Source organism: Bombyx mori, chromosome 1 (genome assembly GCF_030269925.1).
Source record: "Bombyx mori chromosome 1, ASM3026992v2".
NCBI classification, from domain to species: domain Eukaryota; kingdom Metazoa; phylum Arthropoda; class Insecta; order Lepidoptera; family Bombycidae; genus Bombyx; species Bombyx mori.
In genome coordinates this window covers 1,353,458-1,380,354 of record NC_085107.1, presented here as the reverse complement: position 1 = coordinate 1,380,354, position 26,897 = coordinate 1,353,458, and the positions used below count along the sequence as shown (strand labels likewise).

Here is a 26,897-nt window from a genome sequence, read left to right as displayed (position 1 = left end):
TCCGCAGAGATAGAACTTGAAAAGAGAATGGAGTAGAGAGCTAGGTCACGAAAAACTACCACGAGACATGTAGGTCCAATTATTGGCCCTCGATTAATCTTGAGTAGTATAGTACCATAGCGACTTTGATGGCGGTTCTCTTACATTTTGACTGAATTAGCCATAATGCCAATGAGTTTTCCAGTATTTCCATGTTTTTCTTTGGCGCAGCCCGACTGCTTATTGATTATGAATGCATAATGAACCACGGATGGAGCGGCCCGAAGAGAAATAAACCGCTATTTTAGACGTGAAATTGCAAATTTTATTACTAGTTTAATAGATGAAGCAAAATTTACATTGACAGGGAAAGCACTGAGGCATGATTACGAAAATTGTAATTCAAATATTTTTTAATGTTGTAATAAAAATTTCTCTAACTATTCATTTGCTATGTTCAAAACTTAGCATCACAAAGATATAACTAAATGTATTATTTTTGTTGAATTTGAACCGTGAAGATGAAGAAGACCTGAAAGATGAGAGATGAATATATTTGGCTAGACATGTAAGCTAAATTAACACCTAGTTTGCTCCCGTATGCCAATCCAGAATCCAAATGTTCCGGGCTATCAAAGAACAGTCGGTCATACCGGCTATAATTGTTTACGATATTTTATTAACGATAAAATACCTCACCAATTCATCTAAATACACACCTGTGTAGCTTAAGTTAATAATGAATTCGTCGTAAGGTGCCCCACGTGTCCTCGACTTTCCAAGATTCTTATTCATCTTAGGCCTTACAGTCCAAGATGGGCCTTAGCTTGGTCCAATATGTTTCTCCAGACTGCTCTGTTCAGGGTTTTCTCCTTCCAGTTCCTGATAACTTTGAGGTCGTGCTCTACGCCATCTAACCATCAGGGTTTGGGCCTGCCACGACTTCTGCGGCCCTCTGGTTTGCCATATAGTAGATGTCTTGGTATTTTGGTCTTCTCCATTCGAACTGCATGTCCTGCCCATCGAAGACTTATTTTACAGGTTTATTATATCGAATAGATTTACATGACTAACGCTGACGTATTGTTTTAAAATTTCGCGATAACCTGCGTCATAAATACTATTATCAAACGAGTTTCTACAACCATTTTCTGCTTTAATAAGTACCCGCTATTTCGACGTTGTTTTAAGCTTAGACTGAGGGTATGACGCTATGAGCAGAAAAAACTGCTTACCATATTTCTACTATTTCTAGTGGTAATACCGAAAACAGACTATTCTAGAAGAATAATAGTGCCTATAACTGATGTATGTAGTTGGAATCTGCTCTGGGACTGCAGGCGGGCTTTGGTTAGTGTCGACTAGTGGTAAGAATGTATTGTAAGCTCATGTTTCATCGAAAAAGCGTCACGATAATCCTCTTATCGTGGCCGCCTCTCACAACATATCCAACCCAGGCGACGGGGCAACACAAAGCCGCCGTTGTCCAAAATATGTTCTATCGGGTCCTCCAGATTCAACTCTCGGTACTTTTAAGCTCTTCATGCACCTGGCACCGTTGTCGTTGAACTCGTCGAATACAACGAAGAGCTTAACATGCAACCTAGCCCATAGCCACAGCCCTTTGAGTCTCTCGCTGGATCTTCTCAGGGGTCACGATTCCGATCCGGTGGTAGATTCACCGAAGTACTGTTCTTTCTAGGACTAGTGTTAGCAAGTTCTCTCAGGTTGAGCCCCGTAAGCTCACTTGCCCGTTCGCGCTTATTTGAAATACCCCCAAAGGCTACCAACAATTAGATAGTAAAAAAAATTCTTGGCCTCGGGTATTTCTCAGTATGTTCTCCGTTTCGAAGAGTGGGTTAGTCATACAATGCAATTTATTTATTTTTGCTTTTTTTTCTGGCCGGGGCCAAACCTTCTTTATAAGGTTCTACCGCACTAAACGACTCCCTTGCACTCTTATACCCGACGTCCGATCTCCGCCCGGAGTCAGAACCTGGTCAGAGTAAGGGGGCTCCCGCGGTCAACACTACAACCAGACTCGCGTCGCCACCCCTAGGACGCTCGATCGACGGATCGGCAAGGCGATAGTCGACGACCAACGACGTTGATCTCTGCGGTATGGCGGTCCTATCAGACCGATATGCTTCAGCCCATGTCTCAAAGGGGGGGCGGCTTTATCAGATAGGATATGAGCTCATCAACCCCTTTACATCAATAAAATATGTTTGTACCTAAAAGGAAATCCGTAAATAATCTTTTATATGATATCTGAATATATTCACTGCGACAAAAACGCCCATTCTGAAATTAAATCATCTATAAAAAATATTAAATCGTTTTCCAACAAGCAAATACTTAAACTGTTATGAGGATTTCCTCCTGAGATTTTAAGAAAAGGAAAAAGAAAAAATTTGATATTTATTTTGTTAGTGATATGGCTTTTAAGGTAACGAAGGCTGTTTACTGGTGGTAGGACCTCTTGTGAGTCCACGCGGGTGGGTACCAACACCCTCCCTATTTCTGCCGTGAAGCAGTAATGCGTTTCGGTTTGAAGGGTGGGGCAGCCGTTGTAACTATACTGAGACCTTAGAACTTCAATCTCAAGGTGGGTGGCGCATTACGTTGTAGATGTCTATGGGCTCCAGTAACCACTTAACACCAGGTGGACTGTGAGATCGTTCACCCATCTAAGCAATAAAAAAATATAAAACGGTTATTGGAATAAATACTGAAATGCCAGCCGCGCATTGAACCAGGAGTTTGAGAAATTTGTTATTAGGTAGTTGTCGGCCAGCATTTTTATCGGAAGGACATTCGTCATTCTGAACCGGGTGCATGGTACGGGCAAACGCACACAATGCGTGCGTAGGTATGCTACATAAACAAAAACTATGCACGTGTACTTGGTGTACGTGAATGAAGTGAAACTCGAATCCTGATCACGCAGGAGCAAGTCACCGTCGTCGCCCTAGACACGTCCTTACGGATCCATCAGATCCAATAACTCTTGCATTAGATACCTTCAGCTTTAACACTAGGAGCAGGCTAAGGAACCCCGGTAACCGTACTCGTCGAACTCGACAAAGAGGTCGACGTGCAACCTAACCCATGCATCAGCCCGCTGAGTTTCTCGCCGGATCTTCTCAGTGGGTCGCGATTCCGATCCGGTAGTAGATTCATTCGCGAAGCAATTGCTCTTGAGTTGTTAGGTCTCCTTCAGAGGCGCTCGGGCAGTTGTTAGCAAATCCCACCCCTCCTGGCTGAGCCTTTGCTCGCCCACCTGTCCTGGTGAAGCTGGAAAGGCCTCCGGGCCACCAGTAATCTTTCAATCATAAATAAATAAATAAAAAAAAGAAAAAAAGAAGTGAAACTTCTTTTTCAACGTGTAGTATTGTGGTTTTTTCATTTTTCATCCTTTGAAAGGATATTTGATTTAAGCGACATTTTGCTTAATACGCGACATTTATCTTTGTATTATAATTAAAGGTGCGTTTTATTTGGTATTAATATCAACAATTAGATGTTTTTAATTGAACTTCAATTAAGTTTTTTTTTAATGCTTAGTTGGGTTGATGAGCTCACAGCCCACCTGGTGTTAAGTGGTTACTGGAGCCCATAGACATCTACAATGTAAATGCGCCACCCACCTTGAGATATAAGTTCTGAGGTCTCAGTATAGTTACAACAGCTACCTTTAAATCGAAACGCATTACTGCTTCACGGCGGAAATAGGCAAGGCGGTGGTACCTACCCGTGCGGACTCACAAGAAGTCCTACTACCAGTAACAATAACAATGACGTCGCAATAAACTTGCAGCTCAGTGCTACCGTATCGCCCGGGACCTGAAGCAAGCCAGGGACTGCTACTACCGCGCTTCAGAGAGCTATAAGAAGAACAGGTCGTTCTTCCACGCGGCTAAAGCTTTGGAGCAAGCCCTGCTCGTCGGCAAGGAGCTCAGCAATGCTGACGAGGTATGAAATTATAACTTTTAAGTTTCTTTTGTATTTATGAATAACTAGCTGACGCAACAGACTTCGTAGTGCCTCAATTGATAAATAAAATACTTTTGTATGAAATAAACTTAAAACAAACAAAAGGAATCCGTCCGACGGAGGACACATCACAGGAAAAACAAAATTGTTATTTTTATTTAATTCCGAGCATTTTCATATTTATCTACGTACGTACGAGTTTTAGCGAGACTAACGAACAGCAATTCATTTTTATACGAGGGCTGCACTAAAAGTATCGGGAATGGAACATTTCCACTGTTCCTGTCATTTTTAATTGAAAACTCCTTGGTTTTAAAAATCGAATATCATTTATTTATTTAAAAAAAGATTCTCGGTCTTTTCACGAGGTTTTGTCAAACTTGTTTAGTCGTTGAGAAAATGGAATTGACTCGAGAAAATTCAAGAGCGATGATTTATTATGGCTTTCGAAGTGGTTTAACACAAAAACAGTGTGTTGACCGGATGATTTCTGCATTTGGTGATGAAGCCCCATTCAAAACCACAATTTATCGCTGGTTTGCTGAGTTTCAACGTGGACGTGTCAAGCTCAGTGATGATCCCCGTCAAGGTCGTCCAAAAACTGCAGTCACCCAAGAAAACGTTGATGCTGTGCGTAAGCTGATTGAGGAAGATCGACATGTGACATACCGTGAAATTCAGGCAACTTTAGACATTGGCATGAGTCAAATACAAATAATCTTGCATGAACAATTAGGTGTAAAAAAGTTGTTTTCCCGATGGATACCGCATTCGCTCTGTAAAGAGCAAAAAGCGGCTCGCGTTACTTGGTGCGTCAGAACTCTCGAAAGATTCCACGCAGGATCCTCAAATGCTGTATACAACATTGTATCAGGTGACGAATCCTGGATATACGCGTACGAACCCGAAACAAAAACCAATCACGAGTTTGGGTGTTCGAAAATGAGTTAAAGCCAACAAAAATTGTTCGTTCACGGAGTGTTGCAAAAAAAATGGTGGCCACGTTTGTCTCCAAAACCGACCATGTTACGACTATTCCTCTTGAGGGACAAAGAACGGTTAATGCAGAATGGTATGCTAGCATTTGTTTGCCACAGGTCATTTCTGAACTCCGTAAAGAGAACTGCAACCGCCGCATCATCCTCCATCACGACAATGCGAGTTCTCACACCGCGCACAGAGCAAAAGAGTTTTTAGAGCAAGGAAACATAGAATTATTAGACCATCCGCCGTAAAGCCCCGACCTAAGCCCTAATGATTTCTATACTTTCCCTAAAATAAAGAATAAATTGCGTGGACAGAGATTTTCATCACCTGAAGAAGCTGTGGACGCCTACAAAACGGCCATTTTGGAGACCCCAACTTCCGAATGGAATGGTTGCTTCAATGATTGGTTCCATCGTATGGAAAAATGTGTCAAATTTCGCGGAGAATACTTCGAAAAGCAATAAATACATTTTTAAATAGTAATGTTGTGTCACTTCGTTAATTCCCGAAATTTTCAGTGCCGCCTAGGTATATAGAGATTTTATATTGTTTAGACGGCTGAACGACCTCACGGCACACCTTGTTTTAAGTGGTTACATCAACATCAACAACTTAAACGTCGTCAGCAACATGGAGCATGAGTCTAAAAAAAACACTATTTGTTGGAGTAACATGTTTGATGACGATGAAAGACCGTCACAAAGAACGTACTGGGTTATATTTTTCTATAAAATATAAATTCTAGTAAATCAATTAAGAAAATCCAGTTGAGGTCTTACGCGGTCAGTATAAAGATTTTAATATGTATATGTACCTAGTCAGGTCATAAATTCTGTCACATGTTTAATGTAAAATAATTGAAACAAGTTTATTCATTATGTAACCATTCATATACCAAAATGAACTTAACAAAACATAGATTCTTATGACACTAAAGTTTATTCAAAATGACCTCCGTGATTTTGAATACAGGCCTTCAATCTGCGCGGCCAGTCGTCTATCGCAGCACGAACGAGGTCCATGTCAATATCGGCGGCTGCCTTAATCAAGGATGTCTTGAGTGACTCCAAATTGGGATGAGGCTTTGAGCACGCCTTTTCCTCCAAGTGTTGCCATATCTTGTAATCTAACGGATTCAAATCTGGACTGGAGGAGGGCCAGTCTTCGTGCCGGATGAAGTCGATTTCACGCGCCGCCAGCCAGTCTTGTGTGCTCTTCGCTCTATGAGCTGGCGCTGAATCTTGTTGGAATACCCAGTGCCTGTTATTGAACATGGTATGAGAAACAGGTTCCACAAGGTTCGTCAGGACTGTATTTTGATACATAACTGCATTCGTTTTTACACCTTTCTCACAAAAATGTACCTCTGTTAAGCCCCAATAAGAAACTCCCAACCATACCATGAGCGAGGATGGAAAATGACCTCGTTGGACACGCGGAATACGGTTGCTCGCTTCTTCACTGCTGTGTGCGTACACCTTATCATTTTGTTTGTTGTAGCTCTCTTCTACGGTAAAAATTTTTTCATCCGAAAAAAGAATTTCCCGATATTTTTTTCCCGCGTAGCGCTTCAACAAAGCGCGGCATATCTTCAGTCTCAGGTCCATTAGACGAGCATTCAAACGATGTCCTGTTTTTCTTCGATATGCCCGAAGCCCTAAGTCTTCATTTAACACCCTTTTCACCGTGGTTCTGCTTAACCCCATCTGAAGGGCCAACAGTTTCTGCTTACGTTTGGGATTTCTTTGAATTCGCGCCTTCACAGCTTTTATCACTGCTGGAGTCCTAACAGACCGAGGGCGACCACTTCTTGACCTGTCATCTACACTAGAGTCTTCGTTGTATCGTTTGATGGTACGATAAACGAATCTTTTGGTTATATTCAAATTTTTCAGTATGTTAAAAATTTGAATTGGCGCGTAACCGCAACGATGCAACGCAATAACTGCAACACGGTCTTCTTTAAGCGTCCACTCCATATTTAAAAATGAGTAAAATTCTAAAAGTATACATTTTTATTTTCATGAACAATTCGAAATTCGAATTCAATAAACTTTTTTGTGGCCAGCATTCTAAAAGAAAAGTTTTTACTGTGTGACAATACTTATGACCTGACTAGTTATATGTATTTTATAGTTGAAATCTATACTAATATTATAAAGCTGAAGAGTTTGTTTGTTTGAACGCGCTAATCTCAGGAACTACTGGTCCGATTTGAAAAATTCTTTCAGTGTTAGATAGCCCAGTTATTGAGGAAGCCTATAGGCTATATAACATCACGGTAAGACCAATACAAGGGGAGCACCAACAAATAATGTTTCAAAATCGGGGGTTTTTCCCTTTTGAGACCTTCCGCTGCGTGCGCTGCAGAAATGATTAAAGTTTCGCTAAAATAATGTACGACAGAATTGTTCCCCTTTAAAATATCTAAAAAAAAGTCCGCGACAGCATGTTAAGGTTAGCTCACTATAATGTTTTTTATGCTAACTAAATTTATTCTAAAATAAAGCATTATTTGTGAACTATTCCACGCGGACGATGTCGCGGGCAAAAGCTAGTACAATATAATTGTGTTTACATTCTTTCACAACGAAAGCGAGTCGACAGTACGATTCAGTTACTTTTTCGTAAAGTAATTGTAAAGTACTGCTTTTGTTTCTGTCGCAATGCGTTTGATTGCGAAGGACGCTGCTCGGCCTGTACGGAATAAAGAATCGGACGGGCCTTATCAATAAATACCCTCTTATTAGTTTCGCTTGTTTTTTTGTATATATGTAACGGAATATATGAAGGTTATTTTCACGTCAGAACATCGGAATAAGTTGAAATTTAGCATTTATCAAAAACCGACAATGATTAATTGTTAATTAAATTAAGTGATATTGAGTTGTATACGTACTAGCGGCCCGCTCCGGTTCCGCTCGGGTCTTTAACAAAAATTTCAAAGATATTTGACTTTTATTTTTTTAAATAAAAGAACACTTATCGCGGCATAACTATAATAGTTAGACATATGCTGTCGCGACACCTTATATCAATAATAATGTGTTCTACAAAGTCGTCGTACATTATTTTATTCTATCAACAATGGTTTTCGCAGGTCGCGCGATGTAAAAAATATTTTATGTAATTTTTTTACACCTTGGGTTACATTATTGGAGTTTTAGTGAGGATCCCTAATTTTTTTCAAAAAAGATTATAGCCTGTGTCACTCGGGGATAGTGTAGCTTCCAAATAGTGAAAGATTTTTTCAAATCGGTTCAGTAGTTTTGGAGCCTATTCAATACAAACAAACTAACGAATCTTTCCTCTTTATAATATTAGTATGGACTCGGAATCAGCGATTTTTTTCTCCATCGAATGATACTGGATTCGACCTAATTTACCTCAATTATGTTTACCCTATTAAAATAGCTGAAGAAGTTTGTCAGCCATACAATATTTTTAAAAATTTTAATCTTTAAATTGCTCTCTTGTAAAGTTGCAAAATGTGACTTAAACCAAATAGCCATTCACCTCTCAATATATAATATTATAAAATTTTATATACATACTAAGTTTACCTCATTCTTCTGAACGGGATATACGGAATTAGTGATTTTGTTTATATCCGAAGATACTCGTAAATTAGTATCTTACGGCAAATACACGTTTGAGGTCACGATAATATTTCCTTGACTCAATCTTCAAGACAAGTTTATATGCATACACATGTCTAACTGGAAGGATCAGAAAGAGAGTTTTTTTTACTGTGTGCAATGAAATAAATAATTTATCAAGATTATGCAATTTGAGTTCTTAGTAAAAAAAAACACTTTTTTGTTCTTAGCCGAATAAGTGAGTAGTTTTTTTTTAATATGAATATAAACTTCATTTATGTAAAGAGATGTACAGAGTACAATGCGGTTGAAAATAAATTTTATTATTATTTAGAAATATACATACTATGTTTCTAAATATTTTGTAATTTTGTTTCATTTTTAATAAGTTTAATAATTAACTAATAAGTAGGTACTAGTAGCGACAAAAAGACAATAAGTAGAAATTTATTTTCAACTGTATTGGACTCTTTGCATCTCTTTGCATAAAATGAAGTCCACATCCATATTTAAAATGCTAAAGGAAATGAACTCTTCTATTTAAATAACTTGCTTTTAGAATCGAGAAGTATTACTGGAATTTATTTAAGATAGCATACAACTTCTAGCAATTTTGTCGAAATTAAATTATATGGACACAGTCTTCGGTCCGCGGTTATTAAGGATGAATAACATCCAAAGAGTCCAATGCGTGTGCCCATTTCACGTCAAGATTACATTGAAGCCAAATTTTTTTTTGTCTAAATGAAGTTTCACACAACAGGTCTGCTGTTCCTTAACCGATACAGAAATAACCGATTTATTTGTGTGATTGGTTATCATGAACGGCGAGTACGAAGATTCTGGAGTCCGCCATTTTAAAATTGATTGACTGATTGACACAAGTCAGTAGGCAGCCTTTAATGGAAGATATCAGCATTCTGTTGCGAAGTCTTAGTAACATCAATGCTGACTTGTGGATAACGAATATTTTGTATTGATAGCTGTTCAACTTGGCACTGGAGGCCTCTAGCCTGTATCAGCAGCACGGGTCCGGGGACAGCGCCGCCGGACTCTTGGACAAGGCCGGTCGCATCCTAGAGCAGGACACACCCCAGCTGGCCGTGAAGCTGTACCAGCACGCTGCCGATATTTCTGCCGTAAGTAGTAAATTCATAATTTATCTTATGGTGAACATGTTGATGAACTTACTTACTTAACAGTGTTGGAAATGTGGTTGATAGGGCAACCCTGAAAAATTATGTGGGTAACTTTCTTTTTATTGCTTAGGTGGATGGAAGAGCTCACAACCCATCTGGTGCTAAGTGTTTACTGGACCCCATAGACATCTACAACGTAAATGTCACCGCCAACCTTGAAATATAAGTTCTAAGGTCTCAGTATAGTCGCAACGGCTGCCCCACCTTTCAAGTCGAAACGCAATAACTGCTTCACGGCAGAAATAGGCAGGGTTACTTACCCGTGCGAACTCAAAAGAGGTTCTACCATCAGTAAAAATATAAATATTTTTAAGAGCTCAAGGATCTCTTGGTATTAAAAGGTTACCAGAGTTAATTTATTTGAAAATCTGAACATTCGTTTAGTTTGAAAGAGATAAATGCGATCGATGTTGCATTTTATTGTATAATGTTTGTATCAATCTTCAAACTGGAACGTATTACTGCTTTAAATAGGTAGCACACACTCGGGTCGGCTTAGAATGCTCTACCGCTACGAATAATATTTATTCAAAGTGCATTTCCGCTTCGCTCAAAGAACTCCGTACAGTGAGGATTTTTTGCAAAAGTTGAACATGCTTCTTACCTATTTTTTCAACATTAACCGTCTAAAAGATCTGAGTAGGTTTACGGTGAAGATTAAAAATGACATAAATTATAAATGGCATTTCGTTTATGTGATGATATTATTGTAAGTATTTATATGATATTATTCACTCAAAATTGTAATTAACTTGATGATTGAAAAATCAAGTTTAAAGTTAATATCGGGTCGCGTATTCGAGCGCACTGCTTGAAATGTTTATTCTGGTAAATAATTATGAAAAGAGGTAGCAATGTGGTCGCTTTGAGGATTGAAAAATAATTTTGTTAATGCACAGATGTCACAGTGTATTTTCTCGTTGTGGAGAGAGCACCGCTAATTTATTCTGTGATCACGACTAATATATTCAAAGTTTTAAATAGAGTGCCTTGTGCTTTCCGATTAATATGTCCGTTGATATTTGATTAGAAAATTTAATGAAAATAGATGTAAAAAAAGGAGCAGGGACATTCACTTAAATCTCAATAGGTTCAAATCTTGTTCGAATCTCTTGGCACGCAATGCCCAATAAAACGCATTCTTCATAGTAATCTATACTAATATATAAATCTACAATGAATCTAAATCTACAATTTTACGGATGTTCCGTTATAACTACTGAACCATACATCCAATTGACTTGAAACTTGGTATCCGTGTAGAAAATACATGTACTTAATTTAATGGATAGGCTAATATTTATATGAGTCTTGGACTCCCTAATACTAATGACAATAAATATTTATGTTAATTTTAAATGCCCAGCGAAGCGGGCAAGTACGGCTAGTCTATAATAAAAAGAAAACTAACAAAGTGTTTTTGAATCACGTTTAAGTCTTGTGCGATATTACAATATCGTCTATTCTATTCATTAAAGTGCACAGGTATTTCATGATAAGTACTTTGATGTTAATCGCGCTGTAACTGGCTATAATCCTGGATCTGTCTGGATCCATATGTACCGATAATATTTGCTATAGTACCTACGGCCTTCGAATAAGCGGAACTTGTAGTGGGCAAACTAATATCGGACGAAGTTGAAGTTGTTCATAAATCTGCTGAGTTTATAACTACATATTACTTTATTTGTAGCCACATAAAACATAGTATTTTTTTTACTACTATTATGATTTCAAAATTTCTAAATTATAATTTGCGTAATTACTGGTGGCAGAACCTCTTGTGAGTCCGCACAGGTAGGTACCATCACCCTACTTATTTCTACCGTGAAGCAGTAATGCGTTTCGGTTTGAAGGATGGGGCAGCCGTTGTAACTATACTGAAACTTCAGAACTCATATCTCAAGGTGGGCGGTGGCATTTACGTTGGAAGATGTCTATGGTATCCACAACACTCGGCAACGACAAGTTGCAGCAGCTTCGCCACCCCCATGGTCAGGGACTGGCCCCACACGAGCGCCCCGTATAGGGCTAATGATCGCACCACCCCCGTATAGAGACGGCGCGTCCCCTGGTCAGGCCCCCCGAAGCTGGGTAGAAGCCGGCTTTACGCGCCGGCCACCCCCGACAACCGAGGGACCAGGTGCTGAAAGTGAGTACGGAAGGTACAACAACTGTCCAGAATGAGGCCAAGGTACTTCAGCTGCACCCCGACCCCGATACAGACGCCTCTAACCACGATATAGGCATCGACAGGTGATCGATTTACTGATTGGATTTACTGAGCGCTACGCCGAGGCCCAAACTCCTGATTTTGTCGATGACATGCGCCACCCCAGCGGAAGCAGAACGGGCAGACTCAGCAAAACTCCCCCCCAGGCCACGACCAACGTGCCGTCTGCGTAACAGATTACGCTCAGGCCCGGGAGGAGGGCACCCCTCAGCACCCAGTCATACCCGATATTCCACAAAAGGGGGGCCGAGCACCGACCCCTGTGGAACACTGCGCACGACCGAGAACCGGCCCACGATCCCACCGTGTCCGGTACACGTGACTTTCAAAAAGGGTGGTAAATTTATGACGTTCTAAAAGAGCTTGTAAAGGATTCATTTAATTAAAAGAAAAACCTTGATTTTTAATTGATAAACGAGTGTATATGACGCAAAACGTATACCGCTTCCTGGATTAATTCGTGTCTGTCGCAATATGTTCGAGTTTCATAAAGGTTCGTTTATAAAGGTTTGGTTTCATGAAGCCAAAAAAATCGCTGACTCACACTTTTGTAACATTGTTGTACAAATAAATTACTTGTTAGTTATATACATATAAAAGAAGGCACTGGGTCAATATGATTATAAAATTAAAAGAATAAATTTAAATTATAAAAAAAAACGCATAAAATTTAAAAAAAAGTGGGAGCCAACTGATTGTTAAATTTATTTTTCAATGTACAATTTTATTTACATTTCCGTTATCCTTACATGAAAGAGACAACAATTGATATCTTAAAATAAAAATTTAAGTTCAATGATTACTGTACAACGATGATAGATAGTGTATCATAAATCGAGTTGTATCGTATAGTAAATGCAGTTAGTTTGTGTTACTCTGTGTATTCAGATCCTCGATAGAAACGTTTAAGTTGGTTTCACTCAAGTCTCGGATCATTCTATGGTTTCTACGAAACGTGTATTTGCACGTGTCGGGTGTTCTAGAGTTTTCCTTAATTAGTGTTTGTTTTGTGATTGCGAAGTTCTTGAAAGTATTCATATCCGATAACGAACCGTGAAATTTGATCGGTACAGATATCGAATCAATATAAAAGACTGTACATCTCTAGATATGCGTGGGATGAGTTTTGAAACAATATAATTTAATTTAGAAGCCGCATTTTTTTATTTACTTCTGACATATTTATTGAATTTCTTCAACGTATACTAACTATTGACTACTCTTTTTTTAATCACAGATAGTTAATTGTGACGAACAGGCACAGATAAATTGATTTTTAAATATGTACTTTAGGGCTAGTGTTAGCAATTCTCTCAGGTTGAGCCCGTGCGCTCACCTACCGATCCGTGTGAAGTTGGAATAACTCCTTAAGCTACCAACGATTGACTAGGGTAAAAAATGTATGATGCTTTATAAAAATAAATATGCACGATTTACGGAAGAGAGCTCACGAGTATAGTTCGGTATGTTGGTCCTTCTTTTGCAAAAAAAGATGTGTGGTGTCGTGGGACACCGGATAGGAACGAAGTTCCTTATTATAAAAATACTAGCCGTACTCGCCCGCTTCGCTGGGCATTTAAAATTAAAATTATTATTTATTGTCATTATTATTAGGGAGTCCACCGCTCATTTATATATTAGCGTATCCATTAAGTACATGTATTTTCTACATGGATACCAAGTTTCAAGTCAATCGGATGCACGGTTCAGTAGTTATAACGGAACATCCGTAAAAACCACTGTAGATTTATATATTAATATAGATTAATTTAAAGTTCTATTCGAGGTATAAAGAAAATAAAACTGGAAGTTTCGCAACAACTCACGGTCATTCGGTAACGTGCGAACTTATTGTGGTACACTTCATTCACGGTTGTTTGCATAAGAGTTAGTGTATTGTGCAAACGAACGCTCTGAAATCGTGGTCAATGAATGATAAAAAAATATGTAATTTTTTGTACGTTATTACAAAGTTAAGTCGTACACTGTGTGCATTACTAATAAAAATCTTGCGTTGCGGACGTTTTTTCCCGGTTAGGGTACCCCTCCGCATCGTCCCATAAGGGACTTCATTCCAAAAATATTTAGTAATGTCTGACAATGAATAACGTTTACTGTGACCGCTCCCCCTGTGCATTGCAATACAAATCGTTTCAGAACGAGAGCAGCCAGCATCAGGGCATCGAGTACATAAGCAAGGCGTCCAGATTGTTGGTTCGTCTCGAACGGTAAGTGTTCTTGAAGCAATCCGTTATAATATGTTCCTCTTAATAAAATAAGTAGTTTTAGTTGTACATAAATGATTGCTCTCACTCTGCGAAACATGCCACATGGCGTCGCATCGCGAGAGCATCGGTATCGCAGGATCTGACTGATGCATGACCACGACCACTCTATCAAGAGTGCACGAATAGGAAGTTTCGTATTCTTGTGGCATGCTCTCCTGTTGTTGTTCCTGAATTATTTCCATTTTAAATTTCCCTCAATCCCACGCAGCGATACAGACCTAGTCTAGTCGACAAGTTAAAAATGGTGTTAATTCGACATACTACTGCTAAAATTATGTGGTTTAGCTCATTTGATTCGGAATAATGTCTAGACCATTGTGCTAAAAAATTGAATTAGCACATAAAAAATTCCAAAAGTTATTAACAATTAAACACCTTCAAAAAATAGCGTTTCGTTTATGGCTTATTGTCCGTAAACTATAAATATTTTCGAAATTTGAAAAAAAGATCCTTAAAGAGGAGGAAATTTAGTAAAAAAAAGTTCCAACTCCCGGAACTGTAGCTCCATTATTTATAATTTTAATTTAACGCTGAAAATAGCCCGCCGCGCGCCATTGTTAGGTTGCGCGCACGGCCTCGAAAGCGAGTACGTCACTTAAAAAAATTTTTTTCAAGTACTTAAAGTTAATTGAAAAATCTAAAAAAATTATTGCATAATCTAAACACTTTAAAAAAATTATTCCTTTTGGAATTTTTTATAAAGCATATTTTCCAATATTCTAGACGATTGTTAATTAAGAAAAAAAATTCCAATTTCCATCATCCGTCTAAACTAAAAAAAATGTTTAAATAATTACTTTAAAATTATTTCGCTTCGTGGACCTCTTCTTATAAATATATTAAACAAGATTGCGTCGTCTAAGTTATGAAATTGTTAATATTTTGTTAATAATAATTTTTTTAAGTTAACAAAAAAGAAAAAGAACAATTATGTTGTATAGAATTTTTTTTTTCTTTATTTATTATTATATTTTCAGCGTTAAATTAAAATTATAAATAATGGAGCTACAGTTCCGGGAGTTGGAACTTTTTTTTACTAAATTTCCTACTCTTTAAGGATCTTTTTTTCAAATTTCGAAAATATTTATAGTTTACGGACAATAAGCCATAAACGAAACGCTATTTTTTGAAGGTGTTTAATTGTTAATAACTTTTGGAATTTTTTATGTGCTAATTCAATTTTTTAGCACAATGGTCTAGACATTATTCCGAATCGAATGAGCTAAACCACATAATTTTAGCAGTAGTATGTCGAATTAACACCATTTTTAACTTGTCGACTAGACTAACCTCCCTACAGTCGTATTTTAATTATGTCTTAGTGCTCAGGAAACCTACCTTGAAAGGAAATTCATTCCAGAGCTCGGTGATATGTAGCAAGAACGATCTCTAGAAATGCATTGTAGATGAACCTTGCGGTACCATATCGTAGGGATGAATTTCGTATGATGGGATTCGTATGGTGCGATAATCGAAAGCGGACAACAGAATCATCCGATGTAATCCTTCAGATTGGTTTATGTGGTACAAAATAAAGAGAGAACTAAAACACTTCGTGCGTATTTTCAGGGAAATGTTCTTCCAAAGCCATTGTAGTACATTGGTATGTGAAATATTCAGAGCGCTCGGTACAATTACATAGCTATTGACGTAATTAGCTGTACTACGTGGAAAGTTATTCGATAATTAAAATGTGTCCGTGAAATATGGTTTGTTTGGGTATTTGATTTGGCTTTTGAAAATGCGAGGTATAGTTTTAACGAATGTTTTACCCAATTTACTTAATTTATAATATTAATTTATTTTATAGCTTATATAATTTAATTTATAGCTTTTAAGAATAAAAGGTAAACGATACATAAATCGAAACTAACTAGCAAAAACTTTTTGATCGAAATTGACCGTTACTAGTGATAGGGTTGATTGTAAGTCCGCACGAGTGGGTATCACCAACCTGCCTGTTTCTGCCACGGAACAGTCACGCGTTACAGGTTGTAGCGTTGAAACAGCCACTATACTTACTATACAATTGAAGCATAAGGCAATTGGAGCCCATAGACATCTACAACGTAAATGCTACCACCTACCTTGAGATAAGTTCTAAGGTCTCAGTATAGTTACAATGGCTGCCCCGCCCTTCCAACCGAAACGCATTACTGCTTCACGGCAGAAATAAGCAGGGCGGTGGTACCTACCCGTGTGGACTCACAAGAGGTCCTACCACCGGTATGTAATTACGCAAATTATAATTTTGCGGGTTTAATTTTTACTACACGATATTATTCCCTCACCGTGGAAGTAAACCGTGAACATTTGTTTAGTACGTATTTATTTAGAAAAACTGGTACGTGCCAGCGGGATTCGAACACTGATGCATCGCTGGATACGAATGCACCGGGCGTCTTATCCTTTAGGCCACGACGACTTCAAAGCTGTACTCTTTATATTACTTACCAATGTCGTGGTCTGTTCTCGAGTCAAGAGGGTTTTAAAAGATTAGTGTTTGAGTAGTGTTTGATATGCTTTCAGCTACGACGAGGCTGTCGATAATTTGCGTCGCGAGATCGGGTTCCATCTTGAAGCGAATAACTTGCCGGCCGTGGGCAGACTGTGCGTGGCCATCGTGCTGGTACAACTGGCCCGCGGCGATACCGTCGCTGCCGAGAAGAGCTACAAGGTAATCGTATTCAATGTTGTGCAATGTTAGAGCTTTTTTTTTTAGGATTGAAGGATTAGTTATGGCCCGGAGGCCTTTCGAGTTTCACCAGGACAGGTGGGCGAGCAAAGGATCAGCCAGGATGGTGTTAGAGCTCTGCAGGCATGATGTAGCTTGACTATAACGTAAATAATGAATAAACGAGTATGGTGCTAGCGTAAGTAACGTCCTTGTGTATAAACTGTGTGTTTCATACGGGTGGTAGGACCTTTTGTGAGTCCGCACGGGCAGGTACCACCACCCCGTCTATTTCTGCCGTGAATCAGTAATGCTTTTCGGTTTGAAGGGCGGGGCAGCCGTTGTAATTATACTGAGACTTTAGAACTTGTATCTCAAATTGGGTGGCGAATTTACGTTGTAGATGTCTATGGGCTCCAGTAACCACTTAACATCAGGTGGGCTGTGAGCTCGTCCATCCATTTAAGCAATAAAAAGAAACTTATTTCTGAAGTTGTTTTTTTTGTTCTGTTGTTCTGAAGTTACATTGTAGATGTCCTAGAAAAAACCTGTTTTTTTTGTAAAAATAAAGGTTTTATATAAAAACTACATAAAAAAAAGGTTTTTCTTTATATCTCCCGGATAAATAGACTGCGTAGTCTAGTCGAACCTAAATCTTGAAGTGCCGGTGCTTATGGTCGAATTTCGATAATCAGTCAAAATAATATCATCACCGCGTACGATCATTGACAACTAAGCCTACTCTTCTATTAAGGGATCCTGTTGGTATTATTATGTAGTTATGCAAGTATTAATATTTTGCCTTATTTTATAATTGATTTATTATAATTGGCCTTTTTTTTATTGTACCAACGAGAACTATGTCCCCGCCCACTCCATGTTGATTTGCACTTGGAACTCTTAGATACCATAACGTCAATGCCAAAGTCTCATCTTGAGACGTAGCATCTAAGGACTAATCTCATAAATGTAGATAATATACATATATCGGCTGCCCCACCCTTCAACATGACTGTTTCGTCACAGAAATAGGCAGAACAGCGGTAAACGTATCAGTAATAATGTAATTTTAGTATATTAAAAAAAATACATCAAGCTTTTATGTTTGGTTTTTAAGCCAATACTGAGTTTTTGTATCGATCGTATCGAGATTTGTAATCGATCGAAATTTAACTAGTGGTCGCCCGGTAGTCGAAATTCGACTATAATTAATTGAAATTATAAGTTTGTACTATTATGATTCTATTATCACAGACTATTATACTTCGCCAACACTACATACACTTTTGACAAATATTAATAAAGACAAACAATATTTAATCTATTCTCAATTTGACCACAGACTATATAAATAAAGAAAAGTTTGAAAATAAACAAACAGTATGCATGTGTGTGCTTGTCAAATACACGGTAGTGTGTGTAATGTTTTTATTTATTGATTTAATATATTATTAAAGCATAATTTAAAAATAAATAGCATTCTGTACTCCTTCTCTATATCTGTATAAGTGTGGGAAATTTCATACTGCTCCGTCCGCGCAATTTTCGTGTAAAAAGGGGTTAAAATTTTTTGCGTCACGTATTAATATTTAGATTCTTCCAAAACCTTTCTAAGGAATGGGGCGGTCACTGCGAAATGGCCGAAGTGCAGACGTTGGATCAGCTGCTCCAGGCCTACGATGAAGAGGACCCGGATTCCGCTCGCAAGGCCCTCCGTTCCCCGTTCATCCGCAGCATGGACGTGGAGTACTCCCGCCTGGCTAACTGCATCCCGCTTCCGGAGCCACTGGACCCGATGATGCGGGCCGGAGTGCGAGAGAACGCCGCGCCGTCGTACGTCAGCCCTAACGCCAGTACATCCGCCTCGGTGGTACGTACTCCCTCTCTAAATCCGGTAGCTCTGATACAAATGTTGTTTTGATAAAGAATTCTATTATCCAAACTCTGTATTTATCTCCAAAACTATTTACTGATTAATATATCCGTCGCGGGAAGTTTATTGGTCACCCCTGTCCTAGAGTTGTTGTTAACTAACTAAACTTTGACTTCCAAGACTCCACATGTTCGTGTGGAGAACACTAGTCGGGTAGATTTTGGGGGTCGATTGCTTCCCGCTTCCGTAGGTTTAACCCACGATTCCCTACAAGTGACCCCTGGGTGGTGCTAAACGGGAGCCGAATACATAATCGGTGGTAGGACATAGTCCGACTGGCTGGCGACCACCCTCCAACTAGAGTCCGCCGCCAAATAGCCTAGCTGTGTTCCGGCGTGTGGGTTGGAGAGCCAGTTTTATTCCTTCCCTTTCCTCTTCCTTGTTCGGGGTGAATCTTGATGATGCCTGGAACATGCGGAGCAGACGTGCGTGCAAGCTCGCGGGACGTGATTGTTTGACGGGGGTATAGGGAGACCCAGTGAAACGGTGTTCGCCGCCGCCCGCCGGTCAGTTGGGGACCTGAACCCGGGTGTCACTACTAAACTCCGCCCCGGGAAGCTGTCCCGCCAACCGGTGTAAAATCCTGTCGTGCGGTCGTCGTGCCGGAGTCGGAGACCGGAGTGGATCCCGGCGATCGCACGCAGGGTGGACTGGGGGCCCTTCCATGCCCTGCGTCAGTCTCTCACGCAACCCGTGGTCAAGCACGTACTGTGTTCCGCGCTTTATTCAGGTATTGTCATGTTTTTGCCTCGAACTTCCTACCCCACCCAATCCCACTCTCCAAAAATAATAATAAAATGACAGTTAAAAAAAGGAAAAGGGTTTTGTCGGCGATGCCCCATTCCACATTTAATGTGGATTTCAGCAATGTAAGGGGCCTACATAGTAACCTCGACGCCGTACACCACCATCTTGAGACGGCGCAGCCTGCCCTCCTTTTTCTGACGGAGACACAGATATCTGCTCCGGATGACACTTCTTACCTTGAATACCCCGGCTACGTATTGGAGCACAACTTCCTGCGTAAAGCCGGGGTGTGTGTATTCGTCCGGGCTGATGTCTGTTGTCGCCGTCTACGAGGCCTCGAACAACGGGACCTGTCCATCTTGTGGCTGCGCGTAGATCACGGGGGTTGTACCCGAGTCTACGCGTGCCTGTACAGGTCCCACAGCAGTGATGCAGGTTCAGCTCTGATAGAGCATGTGCAAGAGGGGACTAACCGCGTGCTTGAGCAGTACCCATCTGCGGAGGTGGTGGTTCTTGGAGACTTTAACGCTCACCACCAAGAGTGGTTGGGGTCCAGAACCACTGACCTCCCGGGTCGGGCTGCCTACGATTTCGCCCTGGCCTACGGCTTCTCCCAGCTGGTGACACAGCCCACCCGTGTCCCAGATATTGAGGGGCACGAGCCCTCTCTGTTGGACCTTCTGCTGACCACCGATCCTGCCGGATACAGTGTGGTGGTCGACGCTCCACTTGGATCGTCTGATCACTGCCTTATCCGTGCTGCGGTACCGATCTCTCGTCCTGGTCGTCGAATGACGACCGGGTATCGAAGAGTTTGGCGGTATATGTCAGCAGATTGGGATGGGTTGCGTGAATTTTACGCATCCTACCCATGGGGGCGGCTCTGCTTTTCCTCTGGTGATCCTGACGTCTGTGCGGACCGACTTGAAAACGTGGTGCTTCGGGGGATGGAACTGTTCATTCCTTCTTCCGAGGTGCCCGTCGGGGGTCGCAGTGGACCCTGGTATAACAATGCCAGTCGGGACGCTGCACGCCTCAAGCGGTCCGCATACGCGGCATGGAATGATGCCAGGAGACGCCAGGATCCTAATACCTCAGAGGAAAGGCGGAAATTTAACGCCGCTTCTAGGTCCTATAAGAGGGCTATTGCCAGGGCGAAGTCGGAGCACGTTGCCAGAATTGGCGAGCGACTGAAGAGCTATCCCGCCGGGAGCCGTGCTTTCTGGTCGCTCGCTAAGGCTGCAGAAGGTAACTTCTGCAGGTCTAGTCTCCCACCACTACGCAAGTCTGATGACAGTCTGGCCCATAGTGCGAAAGAGAAGGCTGACCTTCTGGTCAAACTCTTCGCCTCGAACTCGACTGTGGACGACGGGGGTGCCACACCACCGAACATCCCCCGGTGTGACAGTTCCCTGCCGGAGATCTGCTTTACTCAGTGTGCAGTCAGGCGGGAACTCCGACTCCTGGACGTCCATAAGTCGAGTGGGCCGGACGGCATCCCTGCTGTGGTTCTGAAAAGGTGCGCCCCTGAGCTGACGCCTGCGCTAACGCGTTTGTATCGCCTCTCTTATTGCACTAACAGGGTTCCGTCTTCATGGAAGAACGCCCACGTCCACCCTATCCCCAAGAAGGGTGACCGGTCGGACCCATCGAGCTATAGGCCTATCGCGATAACTTCCTTGCTTTCCAAGGTGATGGAGCGAATTATAAATATACAACTCCTGAAGTATCTTGAAGATCGCCAGCTGATCAGTGACCGACAGTACGGTTTCCGTCACGGTCGCTCAGCTGGCGATCTTCTTGTATACCTTACTCACAGGTGGGCTGAAGCCTTGGAGAGCAAGGGCGAGGCTCTTGCTGTGAGCCTTGATATCGCGAAGGCCTTCGACAGGGTCTGGCATAGGGCACTTCTGTCGAAGCTACCATCTTACGGAATCCCCGAGGGTCTCTGCAAGTGGATCGCTAGCTTTTTGGATGGGCGGAGCATCACGGTCGTTGTAGACGGTGACTGTTCTGATACCATGACCATTAACGCTGGCGTTCCACAAGGTTCGGTGCTCTCCCCCACGCTTTTCATCCTGTATATCAATGACATGCTGTCTATTGATAGCATGCATTGCTATGCGGATGACAGCACGGGGGATGCGCGATATATCGGCCATCAGAGTCTCTCTCGAAGCGTGGTGCAAGAGAGAAGATCAAAACTTGTGTCTGAAGTGGAGAACTCTCTGGGGCGAGTCTCCAAATGGGGTGAATTGAACTTGGTTCAATTCAACCCGTTAAAGACACAAGTTTGCGCGTTCACTGCGAAGAAGGACCCCTTTGTCATGGCGCCGCAATTCCAAGGAGTATCCCTGCAACCTTCCGAGAGTATTGGGATACTTGGGGTCGACATTTCGAGCGATGTCCAGTTTCGGAGTCATTTGGAAGGCAAAGCCAAGTTGGCGTCCAAAATGCTGGGAGTCCTCAACAGAGCGAAGCGGTACTTCACGCCTGGACAAAGGCTTCTGCTTTATAAAGCACAAGTCCGGCCTCGCGTGGAGTACTGTTCCCATCTCTGGGCCGGGGCTCCCAAATACCAGCTTCTTCCATTTGACTCCATACAGAGGAGGGCCGTTCGGATTGTCGATAATCCCGGTCTCACGGATCGTTTGGAACCTCTGGGTCTGCGGAGGGACTTCGGTTCTCTCTGTATTTTATACCGTATGTTCCATGGGGAGTGCTCTGAGGAATTGTTCGAGATGATACCGGCATCTCGTTTTTACCATCGCACCGCCCGCCATCGGAGTAGAGTTCATCCGTACTACCTGGAGCCACTGCGGTCATCCACAGTGCGTTTCCAGAGATCTTTTTTGCCACGTACCATCCGGCTATGGAATGAGCTCCCCTCCACGGTGTTTCCCGAGCGCTATGACATGTCCTTCTTCAAACGAGGCTTGTGGAGAGTATTAAGCGGTAGGCAGCGGCTTGGCTCTGCCCCTGGCATTGCTGAAGTCCATGGGCAACGGTAACCACTCACCATCAGGTGGGCCGTATGCTCGTCTGCCTACAAGGGCAATAAAAAAAAAAAAAAAAAAAAAAAAAAAAAAAAAAAAAAAAAAAAAAAAAAAAAAAAAAAAGATCGATTTATTATATAAATGGGTGAATCACTACATAGTATAAAACAAAGTCGCTTTCTCTGTCCCTATATCTGTCTGTCCCTATGTATGCTTAAATCTTTAAAACTACGCAACAGATTTTGATGCGGTTTTTTTAATAGATAGAGTGATTGAAGAAGAAGGTTTATATGTATAATAACATCCATTAAATAGTGGAGAAATCAATAATAAATTACAGTTTCCGAAGCGAAGCGTGGGTGGTTCGCTAGTTTATTATAATCCGATGAGACTTTTTGGCGGGAACACGAGGAGTGAAGTTGTGTGATTTGTTTTATGTTATCTATTTAGCGTTTCTTCATGTTTAAATGCGTAATAACGGTAGTTTATTAACTGTTTAGTATATGTGAAAGTGCAAAAATGTGGGGAAATGAAACAAAGCTGCTGGACGTAACTTCTCGTGATCCTTCAAAAAGCCTACTGAAAAAGTCTCAATAGATAACCACCATTTTACTGAGATTATATTTCATCCCATATCATCTCATCTCATTTCATTTAATTTCGTCTCAGTTGATTAACGTATTAAAATAATTATCTTCAATTAATTTCATTTCACTCCATATTATCATTTTTCATAAAAATAAGAATATAAATTAAAATAAGACTAAAGATCTAATAAGACTAGATCTAAAGGTCTTAGTTACCAGGTCATAATATCGCTTTAAAAAATATATATAATCCGATGGTGACACTCGAAATATTGATTAATTGTTTTACAGGAACATCATCGTGCCTACGACGAGGAGAATGAGGAATCTCCGTATGAGCCCGTCACTTACGGCCCCAAGAAGATCGAGGAAGAGGACGAAGACGAGGAGCTCTGCTAAATCAATTCGTAATAAACCCGTTTCCTTAACATCCGCTTCCCGAATACACACCTTAGACCACACACATAGCCCAGAGACTTTTAGGCGAAGAAGGCGTTAATGAATTCGAGTGGTGCTTCTTCCTTTGAGAAATTTATCGGAGGAGGAACTTAGTGATGGATTATGAGCTGTAACTGTAATTTATTGACGACACACAAACAAGACACAAGTTTATTTTTTTTCGTTACATGTCGAGTCAGCAATGTATAGCGCAGAAACCGCTAAGAGTCAATAGTCGCACGAGTTGCGTGATTTTAAATTTTTGTGTTGCCATTACATTGATGGATTTGAATCCAAACGTGACGTTGTATGATTATTGTTTAATCTCATACGATTTCTTTCTGTGATACATGAATTACCTTATTTTATTTCGTTTAATTAAAACACGCGCCGTAATTTGAATATTTTTTACGTTTGCCATCGAAAACACTACCGTCACACAATCGTACCATATCGTCTGATATGATGTGTTCCAACCTCTTATCTATCTTGCGTATTCTGTAAATTCGTAATGTTAAAGCGAAACGGGTTAATATACTAGTTACATTCCTCAGCTTAAGTAATTACGCCCATAGCGATTGAAACCTTCACTTTGAATGTATTCCGTAATCAAATATTATTAGATATTAGTATAAGGGGATAACGCCGTACATAATTGTATTACCGTAACGAAATCTAGCAACGCGTCATTGTCTCATATCGGATGACGTCATTAATCTTGTGATTGTGTTGTTTAGTGCAATATGCTATTGATCCGGCGGTTCCCGAACATATGTTATCATTAATCTTTAACTTAACATTTAATCATGTAAGTGTATGTATAAAAGATGCATCCTTTTGTTTAATTGTTTTGATAGTTAATTAATGTATAATACTTTTCATTTACGATTCTTTGTATGCTCAGTTTTTGTATATTAATTATATTTATGTACTTTTTTTTAAATAATTAAGTATGTTGTTAAGTTTTAATCGGTAATAGAATCTTAAATAGAACGACACTGTCCTAAATTCAGCCAGGCTAAGCGCATTTATACGAATCGTTAATCGAACTATTATTCAGTTGTGGTCTATGGATTTCCATTGACCATTCAACATCTCGAGATTAATGCGACAAATATTAAATACAACACCGTCCGTTCAATTAAGACCATCATCGACAACTAGTAAGTCGATTATTCGATCGTATGCATATGTTAAGCCCGAGCGTAACAACAGCAACAATAGTGAATTTGTTGGCATAACTTTAAAAAAAAAACTACTGCTGTAGCGTTGACAATAAAGAAACGTCAAACTTCAACTGCCTATTTAGAACTAAGAACAAGTCTGAAAACACGCACAAAAAGCGTAGGTATCGCTTGACGTGGCAAAAGGATATAATGTTTTGTCTTTTGTATTTGGCGTTTCAGCCGCTGCCTTTGAAACAGTAAGACTCGATAAAAAACTTAAATAGCAAGTATCGTAATCGTTTGAGCGTAGTAAGATTTCGTTCGTATGTATTTGATACTTTAGCCGCGGCTAACGTTTACAGCTTAAGTTTAATGAAACGATTGCTGGATTTACAAATGGAAGATTATTGTGCATTTTACGATACCGTAAAATGGGGCGATTAGGGACAAATTCCAACTTTATGAGCAATTTTAAGGTAGTTGTTGATGTATATAATGCTATATCAGGATCAAAATGGTTGAGTCTTGGGGGCATCTTTGTTGTCTAATTTAAAATTATGCAACTAGCATTCCAGTTTAAGCAAAAAATGCAAAAATAGGTGTAATCCCTATTTACCCGAAAATTGCGGTTAATTGGGACGAAATGAGAAATTTGCTAGGGTTGGCACTACTTTTATTTTTATATATAGTTTTAATTTATTTATTTATTTAGTTGCACCAACAAAGTGATCATCAATAAAAAAAATTGAAAACTGACAAAAGTACATGGCAGACATCACCTCAATTATAGGTGCAATCGACAGTGCATTAACAACAACAAAAAAATATATATATACATATATATTTATTTATACATATATAGTGGGCTTTCTTAGAAACGGTTTATATTTCTCCGTTCTTGGTAAGTACTTAAGGGCTGATATTTCTATCTGGGTTCAGAGATTAGGTGTGTCGGTTATTCCATGGATTAATCAGATGAATACTCCCACTCTGAACAAATATTAAATATTTTATTATGTATTACTTAGACATTTTGGTCCACCTTGAGATTTCATTGATCTTGTTACATGTCTCTGCAAAATCGACTTACTTATATTAAATTGCTTATCTATTTCAACTAAAGACTTATTCCCAATTTCGCTTCGAATAAACCAGATTTTTACCAACAAATTTAAATAATATTTTTATAACTACATAGACAACCCTACAAACCTGTACCTATTTATACTTAGGTCGTTTCCATTTCACGTATTCTCATCCCAATTGACCCCTTTTTCGTTGTTATTTATACCTAAAGCGTCCCCAATATCCCCAAAAACAACAGATTTTTACATGTATTTTTATTTGATCAAATACATTAAAACCAATAACAACTGAGACTTACCTTTAATATATATGCTGGTTCAAACACTAAATAACGTTTATAAATCATAGTCGTCTTCTATTATTATCAAATAAATAAAAGAGAGCAAAGTTTCTAGCACTAAAATAATTACCACCACAGGAAGTTAATTTGAAACGCGATTTTTTATAAGTTAGCAGCTATTATCATGCATATTCAGATTTGTTTTGTGAACTTTCAACATTCTACTATTAAACTACAAAAAACGGAAGATTTTGCAACGAATATAAAACTTATATTGAGCGTCGAAAAATTTTCCCGGTTTTTTCCCGATTCGCCTCTCAATCCCTAATCGCCCCATTTTACCGGTACTAGAATCTTTTTCTTATTCTTATCTATAAATTATTTGAGTGGCTATAAAACTTTTAAAATCCGAGTATGGCTATTAGGGCTATATAATCACATTTCAGCAACGACTAACTTCAGATTGTTCTATGCAAATGCACAATAATCGACGGACACATATTTAAGACTCTATTCGTGTAATTTAATATGAAATGCATCATTAATATAATATGAAACAATGTAATATTAACCACGCATCAGTGGGATATCTATAGTTCAAGTTCAATTTGCCGCGTTCAGTAAGTGCAGGCGTCAGTTTTAATGATGTATGAGTAAAGTGGAGAGCCCACTATATGTTCACTTTTATTAGTAATAAATGTAATCAATA

At 39.9% G+C, this 26,897-nt stretch overlaps 1 protein-coding gene across 2 annotated transcripts in view; it reads left to right on the top strand.

Moving 5' to 3' along the window:
* The window catches only part of LOC101744289 (gamma-soluble NSF attachment protein), a 41,402-nt gene extending 14,505 nt beyond the window's left edge, over positions 1 to 26,897 (top strand). Inside the window, exons 3-9 of one of the 2 annotated variants that reach the window (XR_009976214.1) lie at positions 3,800 to 3,954; positions 9,545 to 9,700; positions 14,151 to 14,221; positions 16,811 to 16,958; positions 18,571 to 18,825; positions 23,510 to 25,248; positions 26,540 to 26,897. Coding sequence is in view for 1 of the 2 variants with exons in the window: in XM_004932739.5 (XP_004932796.1) it covers positions 3,800 to 3,954; positions 9,545 to 9,700; positions 14,151 to 14,221; positions 16,811 to 16,958; positions 18,571 to 18,825; positions 23,510 to 23,617 (893 nt within the window). In the remaining variant the exon portion in view is untranslated. Of the gene's footprint in view, positions 1 to 3,799; positions 3,955 to 9,544; positions 9,701 to 14,150; positions 14,222 to 16,810; positions 16,959 to 18,570; positions 18,826 to 23,509 lie in introns of both variants that reach the window. The other variant, XM_004932739.5, reaches the window with a different exon arrangement.